The sequence below is a fragment of the Phalacrocorax carbo genome, chromosome 12 (assembly GCF_963921805.1).
Source record: "Phalacrocorax carbo chromosome 12, bPhaCar2.1, whole genome shotgun sequence".
Lineage (NCBI taxonomy): Eukaryota > Metazoa > Chordata > Aves > Suliformes > Phalacrocoracidae > Phalacrocorax > Phalacrocorax carbo.
This window is the reverse complement of record NC_087524.1, coordinates 4,437,673-4,454,062: the sequence shown is the minus strand read 5'-3', so window position 1 is coordinate 4,454,062 and position 16,390 is coordinate 4,437,673. Positions and strand designations below refer to the sequence as shown.

The 16,390-nt window shown below is 36.5% G+C and overlaps 1 protein-coding gene across 4 annotated transcripts in view; it reads right to left on the bottom strand.

Moving 5' to 3' along the window:
* The window catches only part of PCGF5 (polycomb group ring finger 5), a 72,541-nt gene that overhangs the window by 13,006 nt on the left and 43,145 nt on the right, over window positions 1–16,390 (bottom strand). For 3 of the 4 annotated variants that reach the window (XM_064463785.1, XM_064463783.1, XM_064463784.1), the window contains 7 exons: window positions 13,943–14,039; window positions 9,459–9,514; window positions 9,277–9,336; window positions 5,311–5,459; window positions 3,810–3,908; window positions 2,126–2,215; window positions 139–198 (listed from right to left, as the gene is read on the bottom strand). In XM_064463785.1, the coding sequence (XP_064319855.1) occupies window positions 139–198; window positions 2,126–2,215; window positions 3,810–3,908; window positions 5,311–5,459; window positions 9,277–9,336; window positions 9,459–9,514; window positions 13,943–14,039 (611 nt within the window). The remainder of the gene's footprint in view (window positions 1–138; window positions 199–2,125; window positions 2,216–3,809; window positions 3,909–5,310; window positions 5,460–9,276; window positions 9,337–9,458; window positions 9,515–13,942; window positions 14,040–16,390) is intronic. The other variant, XM_064463786.1, reaches the window with a different exon arrangement.

Sequence of the window (16,390 nt, the reverse complement as noted above, 5' to 3'; positions counted from 1 at the left end):
CAAAAATGGTCAGGCCTTGCTCATAGACCTTTAGCACCTTGTAGTGAGGAATTATAAAAACTCCACAACTTGGATTACAACTGAAGCGCTGACAGGACCTTAATGACTGTAGTATGTACAGTCGTGAGTGCCTCTTACCTGATAACAAGTGCCATCCTGTGAGCAGACTTGCGAAGATGAGCAGTTCTGACACCGAAACTGCGAAGGAGATGATTTTCTGATCAGATAAGAGGCATCCACAGCTGGACATATACATTTACCATTTAATGTTTTTTAAAATGTTCAAATGTAAAGCTTAAAATTAATTATTTAAAACAGGAAAGAATCCTCTAATTAATAAATGGATATTTTCCCTTTACTACTCTACCTCTTGTAAGGTCCACAGGTGTGCCAGTAAAAGCTCACGGTGAATAGTACCAAAGATGGAAACAATGGATTTACTTGATCTTCATCCAAAAGAAGAGATTGTTAATGAATTACCATTGCAACTTCTGTTTCGTAACAAGACCCAACACAGTTAGGGAAAACAAAATCATAGAAGCCCAGATGTTACTGGATTTATTGCCAGCACAATGCAATTTTTACAGGTTTTAGATTGTCATCTCTGACTTCAGAGAAGCGATTTAAAACTACATAGAGGAAAAGGTGAACACATACCTGACTACACTATGTGTATGTAAACACAATTTACAGATTTAATCAAGAGTTGTCAACTCTTATATTCGCTTAATATCAAAAATTATAGTTCTGAGATTTTTGAAAAATTCTAACCAGTACAAATAATGTCCCTTTTGTCAAGATTATAGTTACTGTTGCTTCCAAACCAATGCAACTGCCAAAAGTCCATTTGTAGGCAGGGGCTGCAGAATTAAATGTCATGAAAGAATTCTATTATCACCAAAGTTGTTGCCTCAATATTTCCTAAAAGTACAGCCAATGCTAACAAAAATATAACATGGCAAACCAGACAAACACCCACTGGTTTCAGGGCAGCATTGGAAAAAAATACTACTTACAGCTCCTTTATTGGTACAAAATTGGGGTTTCAGTAATCATCAAATTTCAGTGCAATACTACTTTCAAATTTAATGAATACTTGCCTATACACATTAACTCCCCTAATTCCTATAAAAATCTGTCCTTCCCACCCCCGCATCAGAGTAAAGTAAAACTAAGAAACTTATGGATTGTTAACTCCACAGCGTGCTTAATCCTCTGTCTTCTCTGTCCGTGCCCCAGTGCTTTTTATTCTGAGTACTAGGAAGGGTTTTTTTTAAAAAAAAAAGGTACAGAAAGTTTGGAATTTTCTACAAATCAGTACATTAACAGATGTTAAGCGCTTAACCTTAGCTGCACTCCAATATAGCCTCCATTGGTAGGGGTAGACAAAAAATCTGCATATACTACAAAGCAATGAAGAGTGGAGAACAATCGACATACACAAACGACCGTATAAAGGAAAGAGAAGAAATGGGGGCATGACTTTTTTAAAAGAATATACAAGGCAATATATAAGGGCTACTAAATCAAACTGAATCTCAGACCTGAAAGAAATGTCTTTTAGCAAGTTCAATATTGCATTTCTAAGATATACACAAGCAGCAAGGAAAACCCATTTATCTGTGTTATCTGGGTGTTAGTGTTATAGAGCATATCTAAAAAAATGGATGTAGTATTAACAGAAACAGTAATAAAAACAATTAGATTTCTCCAATAATTTTTCAGTGTCACTTCCAGTTTACTACTGAATAAAACAGATTCTTAATAAAGAACTGCTGAATGCAAATTCCCCAACTATTGTAACTCAAAAGGTCACTAAAAGCAAATTTGCAGAAAAAGAACAAGTGCTTGGGTTTTCAGATACTTGACTTAAAACTCAGAGCAAAACTTGCATGTAAACTTTGAACACCTGCTATTTTAAAGTTTCAGAATCTGCACAATATACTTGCTACAGTGTTTTACTCAGGGTTTAACGTAAGAAATCCAGAAAACATTCAAATGCACTTTTAAATACGGGTTTTTTGAAGGGTCACAGAATGTATTTTGGTCCAAGCTGTGAAAGCATGTATACTCTCTATAACAAATATACCAAAACAGCATTTATTAAAAATGTAACAGCATTTACGTTTTCGCCTCTTAGTCTCCATCTCGTCATATAGATGAATTCCATAGTATGATCCTTCCCCATGATTTCTCCATTGCATAGTACATCCAGCTTAAAATACAACAGAACGAACAGTAAGACAAAGGGATACAGAATTTTAATGTCTAAATGAACTCCTAAGTGAATCTCAGAGTTAATCCCTCAACTCCTATCAGTTTACTAGAACTCCATCAGACATGTATATCAAATCTGGATAAATACTACATACTAACAATAAACTATATTGCTATTTTTAATAGTAGTATTCTGCTTAATTTTTTCCCTTTCGTGCTTTCAGTAAGGTGTGGACAGAAGAAAGTCTACTGAACTAGGTAGGTAATCACTGGTAGACAAACAGTCCCTATATTCATCTATATTACATGGCTTCTGTTTGAAAAGAAAGCCTTGTGCTTATTTTGAAGGCCTTCTTACTATTCAATGCTCTTTCAAACCCAAAGATACAAACCAGAAGTACGGTAATTTTCATTTTTTAAAAATAAATAATAATTTTTTTTAAAATACTTTAAAAATAACTATAAATTACAAGGAACATGCACTTTGAAGTATACAAACGAGATTCTTCGTTAACTGAAGGCAAAAAAAAAAGTAATGATCTTACTGTGAAGAATGACTGGTTTAAACTGTGCATCTTACTTCTACCCTCCACTGAAAGTGTTTGAAAATTCTTTCATTACTATAGCCATAATGCTTTTCTGTTTTTCCGAGGAAAAAAAAGGTCAAAATTTTGAAGTAAGCAGATACTATGTAACACAAGCCATTAAGGTGCCAGAGACAGATTAACGTAATTAACAAAACCGAATGACACCAAAACGGCTTGTCAGCCTGTCACGATACTGTGACAAACTCCTGCAACAACCTGTGCACCTAACCTAAGTCACCTCCCTCTGACCAAAGCGGGATGCTGCCATTTGCGCTAAGGGCAGCCTGCAGTTCATCAGAGAACTGGCCGAAGAAATGGTCTTTGCTGAGGTCAAAATTCCTGCACCCCTGGGAAGAGGGAAAGCAGAGGCAGCAGTCCCACACTTCCCCACTCCACCCTGCATCACAACTTCTATCACGTTAGCAAGTCCCCCCAGGTAACAGTCTTGGCCAAGACCAAATCACTCATGGAACAAAGACCCTCTCTCCATCAAATTCCACCTAACTCCAGCGAAGGTGCAAAAAAAAAGTATCTGATTTTGAAAGAGTCAAATAGCATTGCTCCTCACTTCTGCATAATTACTGCACAGTTTCTTACATCTAAAGAAAATGACACTGCAGAGTAATTTGGTGTAAGTCTATTTGATCTCTCCTTTTCCCCAGTAGCTCTAGCCCAAAACAGTAGGAAGTGACTTTATTAGCCACATGGAAAGAGAAAGCATTTATTTTTACATAAAAATATCAAAACCTCATTTATCTGTTCCTTCACAGGCGAGCAACAAACTGAAGTTACTAGAACTGTGCAAGTTCCTTAATTAGCAACTTTAGTCACCATGATAAAATGATCACTTCTCATTTAAGGGCAGAAAATATCACTTGAAACATTGAACAGTACTTAGTGATTGGGCTAAAAAAATATTCCTCAAGTTCAAATCTGATTAAATTTCATAAAAACCTAGTACTTTGCAGGGAAATAAAAATACAAGAACCATTTTTTCAAATGTACCTCATAAGAACTTGGAAGTTTTAATTTCAAGCTGAGAAACTTTTTGATAGTTCCCACGGTCACACGAGTAGAACACCGGATAAACTTCTTCATTAAACCCTGAAGCAACAGCAACAAAACAGAAAATGTTTTTTTTAGAGGAAAAGTGTTAGAAATTTTGGAGCATGTAAGCAACCTTCAGTGCGAGAGCAGCTGTAATTGATAATCTTTACAACCAGTAACCAATTTTACTGCATTCTCTTCTAATATATAATGGCACCACAGGTTCATTTTTGTTCACTTTTTTGGCAAAATTTACAGGAAGACAAACAAGTTCATTTAACCCTTCCCTGGGTCTAATGTCCAAAATGTCCAAAAGATACAGAAGGGAGGACAGAAAAGAAAAAAAAAAAACCCCAAGAAAACAATGAACCCACCACCAAAAGCCCCAGAAGAACTTAAATGACTTAAGGGTCTGTGTTAGTCACACTGCGGGTCAAACAGATGTCGTGTTTCTTAGAATTTCTTCACTCCTTAAGAGAAAGGAAGTAAAAACATCCTCAAATAATCTAGGTGAAATACAGGGAAGCTACAAACCTGAGACGTGATCTATTATCACAGATTCTGTGATCCAGACCTAACAGTTTTAATTCAACAGGAAAGCTGGAAACCTGAGACTCCTACATGGTGATGGAGATACAGATTTCTTACTGTATACAGCATAAACAGACAGTGATAACACATACATGTCTTCTCGCTGAACCAAAACTTTCTTACTGTGCAAGAACTTCCAAAAATATACATGTAACACAGTGCACAGAAAATATAAGTAGGGTCTTATTTGACGAATTTTTAATGCTTTTTAAAATTCTTGACCTTGTAATTTAATAAAATATTATTAAAATGTAAGAGCATTTCAAAACACTTTCTTCTAGCCTCAATACCATTACCATTAGGTAATCTTCCCTTCATGAATTGAAACCAAATATCCCTAATCCTTAAAACAGCAGTTAGCAGGTATTACCCTACACGTTTTACAGATGGAAGTGACCTGCCCCGGGCCACAGACAACACATCAGTCCCGAATCAGGTTTACAGCTCAGAAGGTCTGGATCCCAGTCATTCAGTGCACAACACACCTGAAAAGCAGCTGCATGCTGGCACGGTACGACAGCAATCCTGGAAGCATGAGACAGCTCACCTATAGGTAGCTGCTTAAGTACCTCTGTGGTATGATGTAATCTGTTGTGTAATGCAGTTATAAACCATCAGGGCTGAAGAATACAAAACTATAATCCACTAAAAAAAAAACCCAGTCACAGATGGATTTCTGCGTGGAATTGTATTTTTAACAAAATTCTGAGATGCACTGAAATGCTTCAAATAAGAGACTAAATAAGCGTGGCAGTGGCGACAGGTCACCACATTGAAGTTTACTGTTAATGGTTATAAAATGATTTGGTTCCTGTAAGATGCTATTCTGCCAACAACAACAACAGCACAGATTATCTTTACTACTCACTTTGACTACATTATCTCCTGACTGCCCATTGTTGCGTAAACAGTCAAGGCAAATAGCAATCTGTGGGTCACTCCTGTGATAGTCTTTATCTTCTTCATTTTCATCACACTCCTCGTCTACTTTGGGTTTATCAGCTTTTGGGCTTTCATCTGTAAAATATGAATATCACATTATTTAAGTGTAAAATAATAATTAAAAGTCACAGTAGCAACAAACACATATCTAAAGTAATAATTTTCAAGAGCATATCTTTTCTTCGAATTAACTTTAACAATTTTAATTCAGTGCATTCTTAAATTGATCCATTTACAAATCTCTGAAAATAAACTTTTACTATTGAAATTTTAATGTAATATGCAAACAACAGATTTCTATGTGACAGAAAATAATTAGGTGGATGGACAAGTCATGGTTGTGGCTGTCTACCTGTTTGTGTCCAGTGTGCAACTGTGCATGCATCAGGATCACTCAACCACGTAAACCTTCTCTGTGGTGTGGCAGCTCACTGCCAAAATAATATTGCTTTGAAATAAACAGTGAAATAACTATTCCCAACACTTGTATATCAAAATAACCTGGGTAATCAATTCATACTAACTGTCTCCACTGGGTTATTGTGGCAGACAGGTTCCTGAAATGTTATCCTGAGGTGAACTAAGGCAAGATAAAACTTAACTTTCATCTACTTTTGACCTGGTCTAAGTAAAATTCCAGGTTTTGTCTCTCCAGAAGGTTTTTGTAACTAAATAGCCATATACTTATTCCCCTCTAAAAACCAAAAAGTATAAGAAAAGAGGAATGGTACCCATATTTTTTGGCAGAGCACATATATCCTATACAATCACATACACCGTGTTACCTCTCTTCACTGATGCTGTTACATGTTCTATTGATTCCTGGCTTAAAAATCTAACTCTTTGGAAAAGGCACTATCTCCTACAGCTTTCAAAGGTTTGGCATAGTTGAATACGAATGCTAAGACTAGCAAGTCCAGCTAGATAAGGCCACAATGTATATAAATAATAACCATACAATGAAGCATAAAATGGAGAATTTTTTACAAATTTGGAATACAGTATACAATAACCCTATTAGAGATTTCTTTTTTTTCTGTACCCCCAACTTATTTTGATTTAAACCAAAACAAAGACTGCTCTCTGTTGGAATAAAACATTATCACAAGTAACTTGAATAGGCTACTTCTGCATTTTCTGAAAAAACTTTCAGACCAAATTCTGCTGTTCTCACGCACATACCACAAACTTTAAGTCATCCAGAAGAGTTAAGACGAGAACATAGAATGAAAACATTAACAAATATCAAGCTATGCCTAAGTTTCTAGACACGGTAATTAGTTCACTTAGTTTAGTTTACATATTTGAGTTTTAAGCTACAGTCATTACTTTTCTTTCATACTGTTTTGAAGTATTTTATAATTTTAAAAGATTTGTCCACAAGTCCCTACTAGCTATTGGCAAATTTAGTTGAAAGTGTATCAGGCATGCATTGTTTCTATCATCTTGCTATGAACAGAATTTACGGTATCAAGCTACAATTTCTTTTCTGTCTTTTAGTGAAAGTCCAGGAAGCAAACTCTTCTAATCAAGCAGGTACAGTCTACTCGTCACAAGCATTAGTCTAAGGAGTCTGCCTATGATTCACAGATTCTTTGCAAAAGAATGCAAACACATACACAGCTTTCAGCAGTAACCACTGCTGAATAACGGAGGAAGATTTAGTCATGCAGTTTGAAAAGTCCTGAAAGGCAGACCAGCTACAGAACTAGGGAAATTAGCAGATTTCCAATCATAAAATCATTCCAGAATCAGGTACACACACAAAAAATGTCACATCTTTCAATATATTCTGACAGAAATTCAAATACTCCTCTGGAAATGGCACCAGACTATTTCCTAAAAAAATCCTTGTAGATATTAGAATTAATGATGTTTGTACAGGCAGCCTCCAGAAATCAATGTGATAGTCCATTAGAGGCATGATATTAAAGTTCAATATGATACAAGTTTAAAAAAAAAAAAAGACAAAAAAAAGAAAAAAAGAAATTTTAATCTCACCAAAATGGACTCAGTATTCTCCAAGTCAAAAGCCTCAAGCCAAGAACAGAAGACAGGAAAAACAAACCAACTTCCCAGCCACCCCCACACCTCTTTCTTTATGGCACAATTTGGTGTCTCATTTTTTTTCTCATCTTTCTTGCAAACCTTGAAAATTGTCTACTTTCTGTGCTTTTCTCAGATATTCAGTGACTCATTATCCGGCAATCGGTTTTACAATGTAAAGCTGTTTGCCCTCTGCCTTCTCCAGTTCAGACTGGAAAGGACCAATAAAGATTTTGTTTCCTATAATCACCCATCAATTCTCTCTGGTAACCACTCTCCTGGCAGAGTTACCAATGCCTGAGATATGCTTTGTTCTTTGGGTTTTTTTTCTTCTGATATGTGAAAATTTTAAGTCCTGGGATTTTTTTTTTCTTCCACGGATCTTAGACACTAAGGTTGGGAACGGTGTTGTGACCTGTGGCAAATACGTAACGATGGGCTCTTTTAAACCACACTGACTATGGGATTGCAGGGGATGGTATTGAAAACTGAAACAGTCCCTTCTTACTGAAATTATTCTCATCAAATATTTTATTCTCAGACAAGACTCTTAATGATTGTTTGTGGCAGAAAATAGTTTAAATGCTCATAATTTGCCTCAATGAGTTATCACAACTTTCAAATGATTTATAGAGTCAAATTTCCATAGCCCAAGGACCCAGGCACTAACAGAGCTGCATATATCTGTACTGACTTAAAAGTATATTTTGAGAGTTAGAGCCTTCCTTGGATTCACAAAACAATCCAATCACTCATTACACTTAGTGACTGATCTCCATTAGCTTTACCATTAAATTATGGGAGGAAGGTTAAGAACCAGAAGAATAAATTTGTTAAAAGTCAGTCACATTCTACAGATTTGCAAATTATATGGTTGGGTTTTTTTGATGTACATAGCAGAAGATAGTTTTCTAAACAGTCTATATTTCATAAAATATTTTCTAAGTATTTTTAAAACTGAATAGGTATACACTACAGAGTATGTTGTAGTAAGCTAATATAAATTCATCTAAACTGTCCTGCAGTTCTTCATTTATTTAACAAAGAACCTTATCCCTTATCATGGATGTCAAATGCAAATCAACAAAACTAGTGAGAAAGAAAATGAAATGTTACGAAGTTGAAAAGAAGATATTATAAGCAACTGAGTGCAGAAGAGCATTGCAAGACATTTACTTGACAGTGAGCCTTTACTAAAAATAGCTATTTCTTTAGCTTAGAAGAGACTTTCAAAAATTCTTTAAAATGCCCAAATCAAATAGGCTATGGTATCAAAACTTTGAGTCAAATTAAAGGGCCATAAAACCAGACGGATGTAGTCCTCACTTAGGACCTCAATGCTAAGCTCTTGAAGTTCATGAGTCAACTAAAAAAAAAAACAAAAAACACAAAGAAAAAAGAAAAAGAAAAGGCGTTTTTGGAATCTATATAAAACAATTATTTAGCATGTGTGGAAAACTGTTTTACTACTTGTCATAACTAATTCTTGACAACCTCCTACTGAAGAGCTGGTCAAATTCAGTAACAGAAAATAATCTGTAAAAAACTCAAGTGGTTCTGGATCTTGCTGTATTAAGAAAATTCGGAATCCAAGTGGAAAAGTGAGAGTTCAAGGAAATGCAAATAAAAATCACAGTATAACAGCTAGTGTTTGTAAAACAACTGGTTAATAGATAAGCAGCACTACACGAAGGCCCAAATTACATTTACACAGATTTCTTATGAGTTTCCATAGTATCTTTGAATTAGTAAAAACAATGTACATGCAAAAGCGTTTGAAGAAACACGGCTTAATGAGCCATGTTACTTAATACACAGATATGGGGGGGGAGGGGGGAATCATCACCTTGTCCATTTTCTTGAGGTTTGTTTTTCTTCCAGAATTCGATCTCTCGCTGCAGTTCCTCTAGTTAACATCAAAGAACAGTAACGTGAGCTTTTAAATCAATCCTACAGATATATCATTAGAAAGAGCAATTTTCCCTCCATCAACCCAAACAGGTATCCAAAACCAAATGAAAAACTTACGTTCTCGAAGTCCAGGCACCAGCTTAAATATAATTTCCTCTAAGGTGTTATCCAGCCTTTCAAAGGGAAAAAATACATTTCACATTAAGCAGAAATGAGCATTTTAATTATTTTTAGCCCTTAAACAACAAAACCTTTTGAATAATAAAATAAATTGCATATTTCTGGTAAATGATACATCCTGCAAAAGCCAACTGATTGTAGCTTGAGAGACAACATGCATTAAAGCTTATCTCCACCACCTCTTGAATGGATTTTGTTTAGAAATAACCAAGGTATTTATTTTTTTAATGTATAAAACCAAATATGAAGCAAAAGAGAAAAAATATTATGGTCAAAAATTTTCATTGTTTTATTTGTGTTACATGCAAACAATTGTGTTACTAAAAGGGACAAACTGGAAAAGTGGTATCCAATTTTAAGGTCCAGGTCATGAGTAGTAAGCATGAAAATGACAAAATCCATTATCATATTAGGTGTTCAAGCGCTTTGGTAATAAGGCTGTTATGAAAAACTGAACAGACTATTCCCTACTCATTACAACACAAACCACTCTTGGCAGGATAAAGAAGAGCGCAGAGCATCCATGCTGCTCTGCCTAGTCGCTTCTCAGTACCCAACATTACTAATTTGAAGTATTTAGATCTGCCTTGAGTTTGTCTACTAGATGACAGTACGCAGCACAGGCATCTCCTCTGACACCCTGATACTCGTGCCAGAAATAGCCGGCACCTTCCTCTTCCAGAGGACACAGGACATTTACCTTTGTGGCTGAAGCTAAAATATTTTTCTTCCCTTTTCTCTGAATTTAACCTATTCTCCTACTAATTTAATTTATCATCTGCTTTCTAGCTCCTCTTCCTCTCCCAGTCTCATTTCTCCAGTTTCCTCTGTCTCTCATTCTGTTTCCTTTTCGTCTCTCTCCTCTGTCTTCTACATCTTCTCTTGTGAACAGGAACTCCCACTGTCCACAGCCTAAACAAAAACCTATGACAAAACAAAGAACCAAGCAATACAGCCAGGGAAATTAAGTACCTTAGCATTCAGTCAGAAGCTGCAACACAGTAACTGCCTTTAGTATATTTTTAATTGCCTTAGTTTTTAATCTCAGTAATGACGTATATCTATATACATATACATTTGCGTATATACATACATGTATGCGTACATGTTATTAATAATACACTATAGGCCTGTTATAAAACATTTGACTCTATCTTCTGTTCACTGGCAGCAGCAAAGTAGGAAGAATGCTGTATGATTTTATTGTTGAGGAATGCCTAAAAGCCATGTTAACAGATAACAATTACCTTCTTATAATAAATATACAAGCATTCCAGGTTCTCCTCTTTACAGAATTTGTATTTGTAATTGAAAGTTTATAATTAGACCTATCACCCATGCACCTTGTTCTGAGACTGGTTCCCTGTGCTATCGATCAGTCCATGAAGACAGTCATGCTATAAGAATATTCATGTTTAAGCTGCATCCATTTTTTTTAATTGCTGCTTCTTACAGGACGAAAAAAAAACCCCAAACCCTTCAACAAGGGAAGCAGACACCCCCCCCCTAAAACAAAGCAGCACAGATAGCACTTTCTCACAGATAAGAAGGAAATCCAAAATCACACGATGCCTGAGCACTTAGCTTCTGGTAGATGACAATATAGGTCTACCTTTCCAAACGGTATGTTATCTCTTCTAGCCTCTCCTCTCAATATTTAATGCAACTAGATGGAACTGCTTTCTAGGAAGTTCCCACAGCAAAGCACTGGGAACCTGGAAACCTGTCTTGGAAATGGAATTAATTTAACTTTGTAAGGAAGCTCAAATCTTCGTAACTTACCCATTAAGAGAAAAGAAATAAGGACCTCAAAAGAGAACATCACTACCTTCATTCAAAATCCCGCTAACCATTCCTAGGGATGGTATAATACCCGCTGGTTTTTCTACATTTATTTTTGAAAAATCCCACTTAGCACTTTCTAATCGTCTTCAATGGCCCAAAACAAAAGTCACTGGTAGTGCTAATGTAGCGAGAAAACCGGTATACTCAGCAAATTTACGATGCTAGCAGCAAGAACTGGCTTCATACTCTAGTCAATTACTTTTTTTTTTTCAAAAACTAAACAAAAAGAATTATTTCATTCTTATGAAGTGTAAATACTAATCAATACTTTAAAAAAATGCAGGAAAAAGTAACACCCATCTTTATGTACAGGAAACTAAACTTAAACTATAGGTTAAAAAAATAGGAAAGTAAAAAAATATTCTCAATTTCAGATGCATCTTACAATGTTCCTATTATCCACGCCTGTGAGCAGTCTAAGAAAAGATTTGTATTTCTGTGGCTCGCATCAAACCCATTCCAAAATGAAACTACTGAAGTCCAAAGTTGGTCTCAGTCATTTAATATGATGCTTCCTGTTAACGCTGAAACATGAACATTAATATTTTAGACACGCCTCTTTCTACCCCACATCTTCCAGCCTCCAAACCAGAATGCACAGAAAGAAGAACGAAGCATTTATGTCAGCTTCATACAGTTTCTTTTTTCATCTATTCTATATCTTTGTGTGACTTTTAAGAGCAAAGCAGCTGTCTGAAAATGCTAATTATCTGAATTGAAGCAAACAAAGACTATCGCTCATGAAAACTTCCATCCAAAGAAGCATGCTACCAACATGCCTTCATGGTATAACCAACCCAGACCCTACTGAATACTGAGGATGCAGAATTCTGCTACATCAGGAAATGGAATTCTAGAATTTAACACTCTTCCTAGGTTTTCATTTTAGAGCTCAATGCTGAATTTCAGACTTAGGCTTATAGTTTCAACAGACCCTAAGTGCTGCCAACTAAAAGATACTTCTAAAAAACTCACATAGTTATGAAGTGATTCAGAATTGAGTTTATAAAGTAGTTTATCTCAAAGATCTCAGTTAAAAATACTACATAGAGTGTTCAATGCCTTTTCTCAGAAAATTACTGCACTGTTGAGCAACGCGTAGGCTGGTCGGAGTATAAGACATAGAGGTGGCATCCGAATTCCATTACGCTGCTCATGTGCTCTTCGGATTATTAGTCTAGCAAATGTTTAAAACTGTTTCATGAATTACAACTAGCAAACTACTAGCTATGTGCTGTTCGTTGGCAAATAAACCCAATGCCTCTAAAAGGAGCTTCAGAAAATAACTGCAGAGAAAACAGCTCTTCCCACATTTCTGTCTTGTGGTCTCAACTTTTCTCACCCTTCTATCATTTCCTGCTTAAAACATGTTATTATTTCACTAAACATCTACTAGATGCTTCAGAAAATGCATTTTTCAGCTCCTATGAGATAGTCCTGTCAGAATAAAAGAAATATTTCTGAAATGCTTTTGTTTTCAGCTTATTAGAAGCTTTACGCACTCTGTACAGCACCTTCTGTTATGGCTGACACAGCATCTCAGGCACTGACAGGAGATCAGAAAAATACTTACGGTAAACATCTACAGAAACTCTCCTAGCCCTATCTTTCCAAAAAGCATTCAGATGATAAAGACTTAAGCTAGCAACACCCTTTAGAGTTGCTGAATTTAATCTCTCTCACCTATCCTCTTGGTATATAATTGAAGCATGGGAATTGCTCTGCACATACATATCAGTCAAAAATTGAAGCAAAATATGATGAATTGTAGCAAACATAATGATGTTATGAAGTAATAGCAATAGATTCCAGATGTAAATACTTATTTTAACATTGATGTAAGTATATTTCTTCCTAAGTTCACAACAGTATTACAAACCAATAATACTGGGGGAGGTAAGGTGGGGTGGAGGGAGAGTTGGGAGAGAAGGCACAGAGTGGCTTCATCATTTCAGGAAAACATGAAGTTCTTCCACTTATGATCATGTATCTTGATTTCTCTGTACTGTACTTGTAAGGTAACTATCACCTTTGTTTCAACATAACATCACTAAAAGAGAATCCAGAATTTCAAGAAAAATAATCGTTTAAACAAAGATGTATTATTGTGATATAAAAAATGCAAGCTCTCAAGAAAGGGCACTTTCAGTGTCAAAACTTTCTTTCATGATTGTCTTTTCATTAATCTGACAGCAGATTTCAATTCATATTGGTAAATCTACACCCTGGAAAACACTCTGTTATTTCTGTCATTCATTTTCTACATTGCACTAAGAAGGAAAAAGTTGCATGCAGTTTGGAATGCCCTAAATCAGTCGAAAAAAAGAAACTCTAGACTTTAATTTCATGTGAAGATAGAGGTACTGAAATATTTATTTTAATTTGTACAATACACCCAGCCTTTCTGTGCCTTTCCCTTATCTTTCCTCCTTTCATTGACAGAATCTATGGCCAACAACTGCTGGTATATGTATTTTACAAATAAGCAAAAAATTTAATTCCTTTTCAGGATAAAGATATTAAGATTTTATTTCTTGTTTTTCCATTTCAGCAAACATTGTGCAATGTCATCTTACCTTAACATTTCTAGTGGATTGGTCTCATGCACTTGGTTGCCACACCTGGGACAGTCATTGCTGTCTTCGAAGTGTTGAACAATGCAAGTCTTACAAACTGAGGGACAAAAGAAAAAAAATTTTAAAATCTTAGACTAAGATCTAAATAATATTTTTTGAACATGACCTAATGATACCAGCTAACTACCTGGTACATCAAAGATAAGACAGTATTATTTTAAGCAAGTAATTACAAGGTACCCTATCCATTTCTTGTTCCTCAAAGCCACAGCTAGTTCCGCTCTGCCCTGACACCAAGTTCAGCAGAACAGGTTAGACAAGTGCTGCTCTAAAGTATGCAGTATTTTTACCACTTATAATTCTCCGAGCATTGTAAAATGCAAAAGCCATCCCATGTAGCACACGTAAAGAACAGGTTCTGAGAAACTGCATGCTGGGGAGCTCTAGCCCAGCAGAGCCAGTCATCACTTCAGATGATTTGAAAATGGCTTATGCACATTATTTTCTTTCCAGCAGAGCTGCTGGCAACTGAAGATACGGTTGTAAATTCTTCTTGTAAGAGAAGAGTTCACAGAAGTTGTACGCAGGTTCAAAGTGGCTATGTTTCCCTTTTGACATAGCACCTTCAAAAGCAATGACAGAACTTAGAGCAGACAGTTAATACTTGAAGCTTATAATGAAAAATCAGGATCATGACCACGGAAAGTATAAACAAACCCAAAACAACAACAGTGTTAATTTAAAATCCAATAAACTGAAATTAAATTAATAAGGTGCTACACTACTATTGCTTCCAAATGACTAATTGCAAACTGCAGATTTTACTGCCATTAATAAGAAAATGGAAGCTAACCTGATGAGAACAAATATGCCTGCTATCATTATTGCATTACAACATTCTGCATAGAGATAAACTCTATCCTCTGTTTATTATTACTTCACCTAAACTGAAATGAGAACTGCAAATTCATCAGTAAATGGACTGAAAAAATAAATGGACTGCTGCAATTGCAAATGCTTTCTGCTAAAGTACTGTAATTTCTTTCATCAATTACCTAAAGAATTAGGAGTACCTCTAAAACGAGCTAGTAAATCCTAACTGTATGACAATCTTTAAGGAATCTTGAAATTCCTTTAACAAATGTCACTTAACAAGCAAAGCCTGCATTTATCTTTGCCTTAGTATGCTCAGAAGAGTTACTACAAATCAGCTGATGCTGATAATATACATACATTAAACCTCTGTGCAGGTGTTTTTCTCAACTGCTTTAAAACACTAACTTAAGGACATCAACTTCATAGCTTTGGCTGAAACGACAATGAACTTTCCCCTTTAAATCTGATGGGCAGACCTCAGAGCTCTCCGGCCGGCTCTTGGCGCTCTCCCCCAGCCAAACAGCTCTAGCAGTGCTGGATGCGGGGCAGGTTTCCGATGAACTGGTAAAATCAGCTCAGAAAGCCCACGAGTCCTGCCAAACAAGGCCAGCAAGCAGGGCGCAGTGCTGTCCCCTGCGCATGGGGACTCCAAAACAGCCAAGAACACTGACGCTATGGGAGCACTGTTCAGCCCTCAGGATACGAGTTAATTTTTTCTCCAGCTGTGAGGTATTTAGCGCTGGCATACAGATGCAAGAACCTGTAATCACAGAACTCCTCTTATATCACAGATCTTTTATAATTTGTTAAATTACTAGACTTAATTGATTTTTGCACTTGCATTCCCTAACACTTCCACGGGTACGAAGTCTAGTACAGAGCAGCAAAGGTCATGTTGTACCTACAACATTTCTTCACTTTTCTATACACTTTTTATAACTAATACTCCTAAAACTAAACATTTTGCTGCTACACTTACAGAACAGAAGCCCTCATGCCAGCCCAACGGAGCATTTAAGAACATGCTTAAAATAAAGCACAAGTCCAAATAACTTTTAAAATATAGAATCATAGAATCGTTAAGGTTGGAAAAGACCTTTAAGATCATCGGGTCCAACCGCTAACCTGTCACTGCCAAGCCCACCACTAAACCATATCCTCAAGCACCACGTCTACCCTTCTTTTAAATCCCTCCAGGGATGGAGACACCACCACCTCCCTGGGCAGCCTGTTCCAATGCCTGACAGCCCTTTTGGTGAAGAATTTTTTCCTAATATCCAACCTAAACTTCCCCTGGTGCAGCTTGAGGCCATTTCCTCTCGTCCCATCACTTGTTACTAGGGAGAAGAGTCCGACCCCCGCCTCGCTACAACCTCCTTTCAGGCAGCTGTAGAGAGTGATAAGGTCTCCCCTCAGCCTCTTCTTCTCCAGACTAAACCCCCCCAGCTCCCTCAGCTGCTCCTCATCAGACCTGCTCTCCAGACCCTTCCCCAGCTCCGTTGCCCTTCTCTGGACACGCTCCAGCACCTCAGCCACCCCAGCTCCTGTAACTACCTGAACTATCTTTCCTTC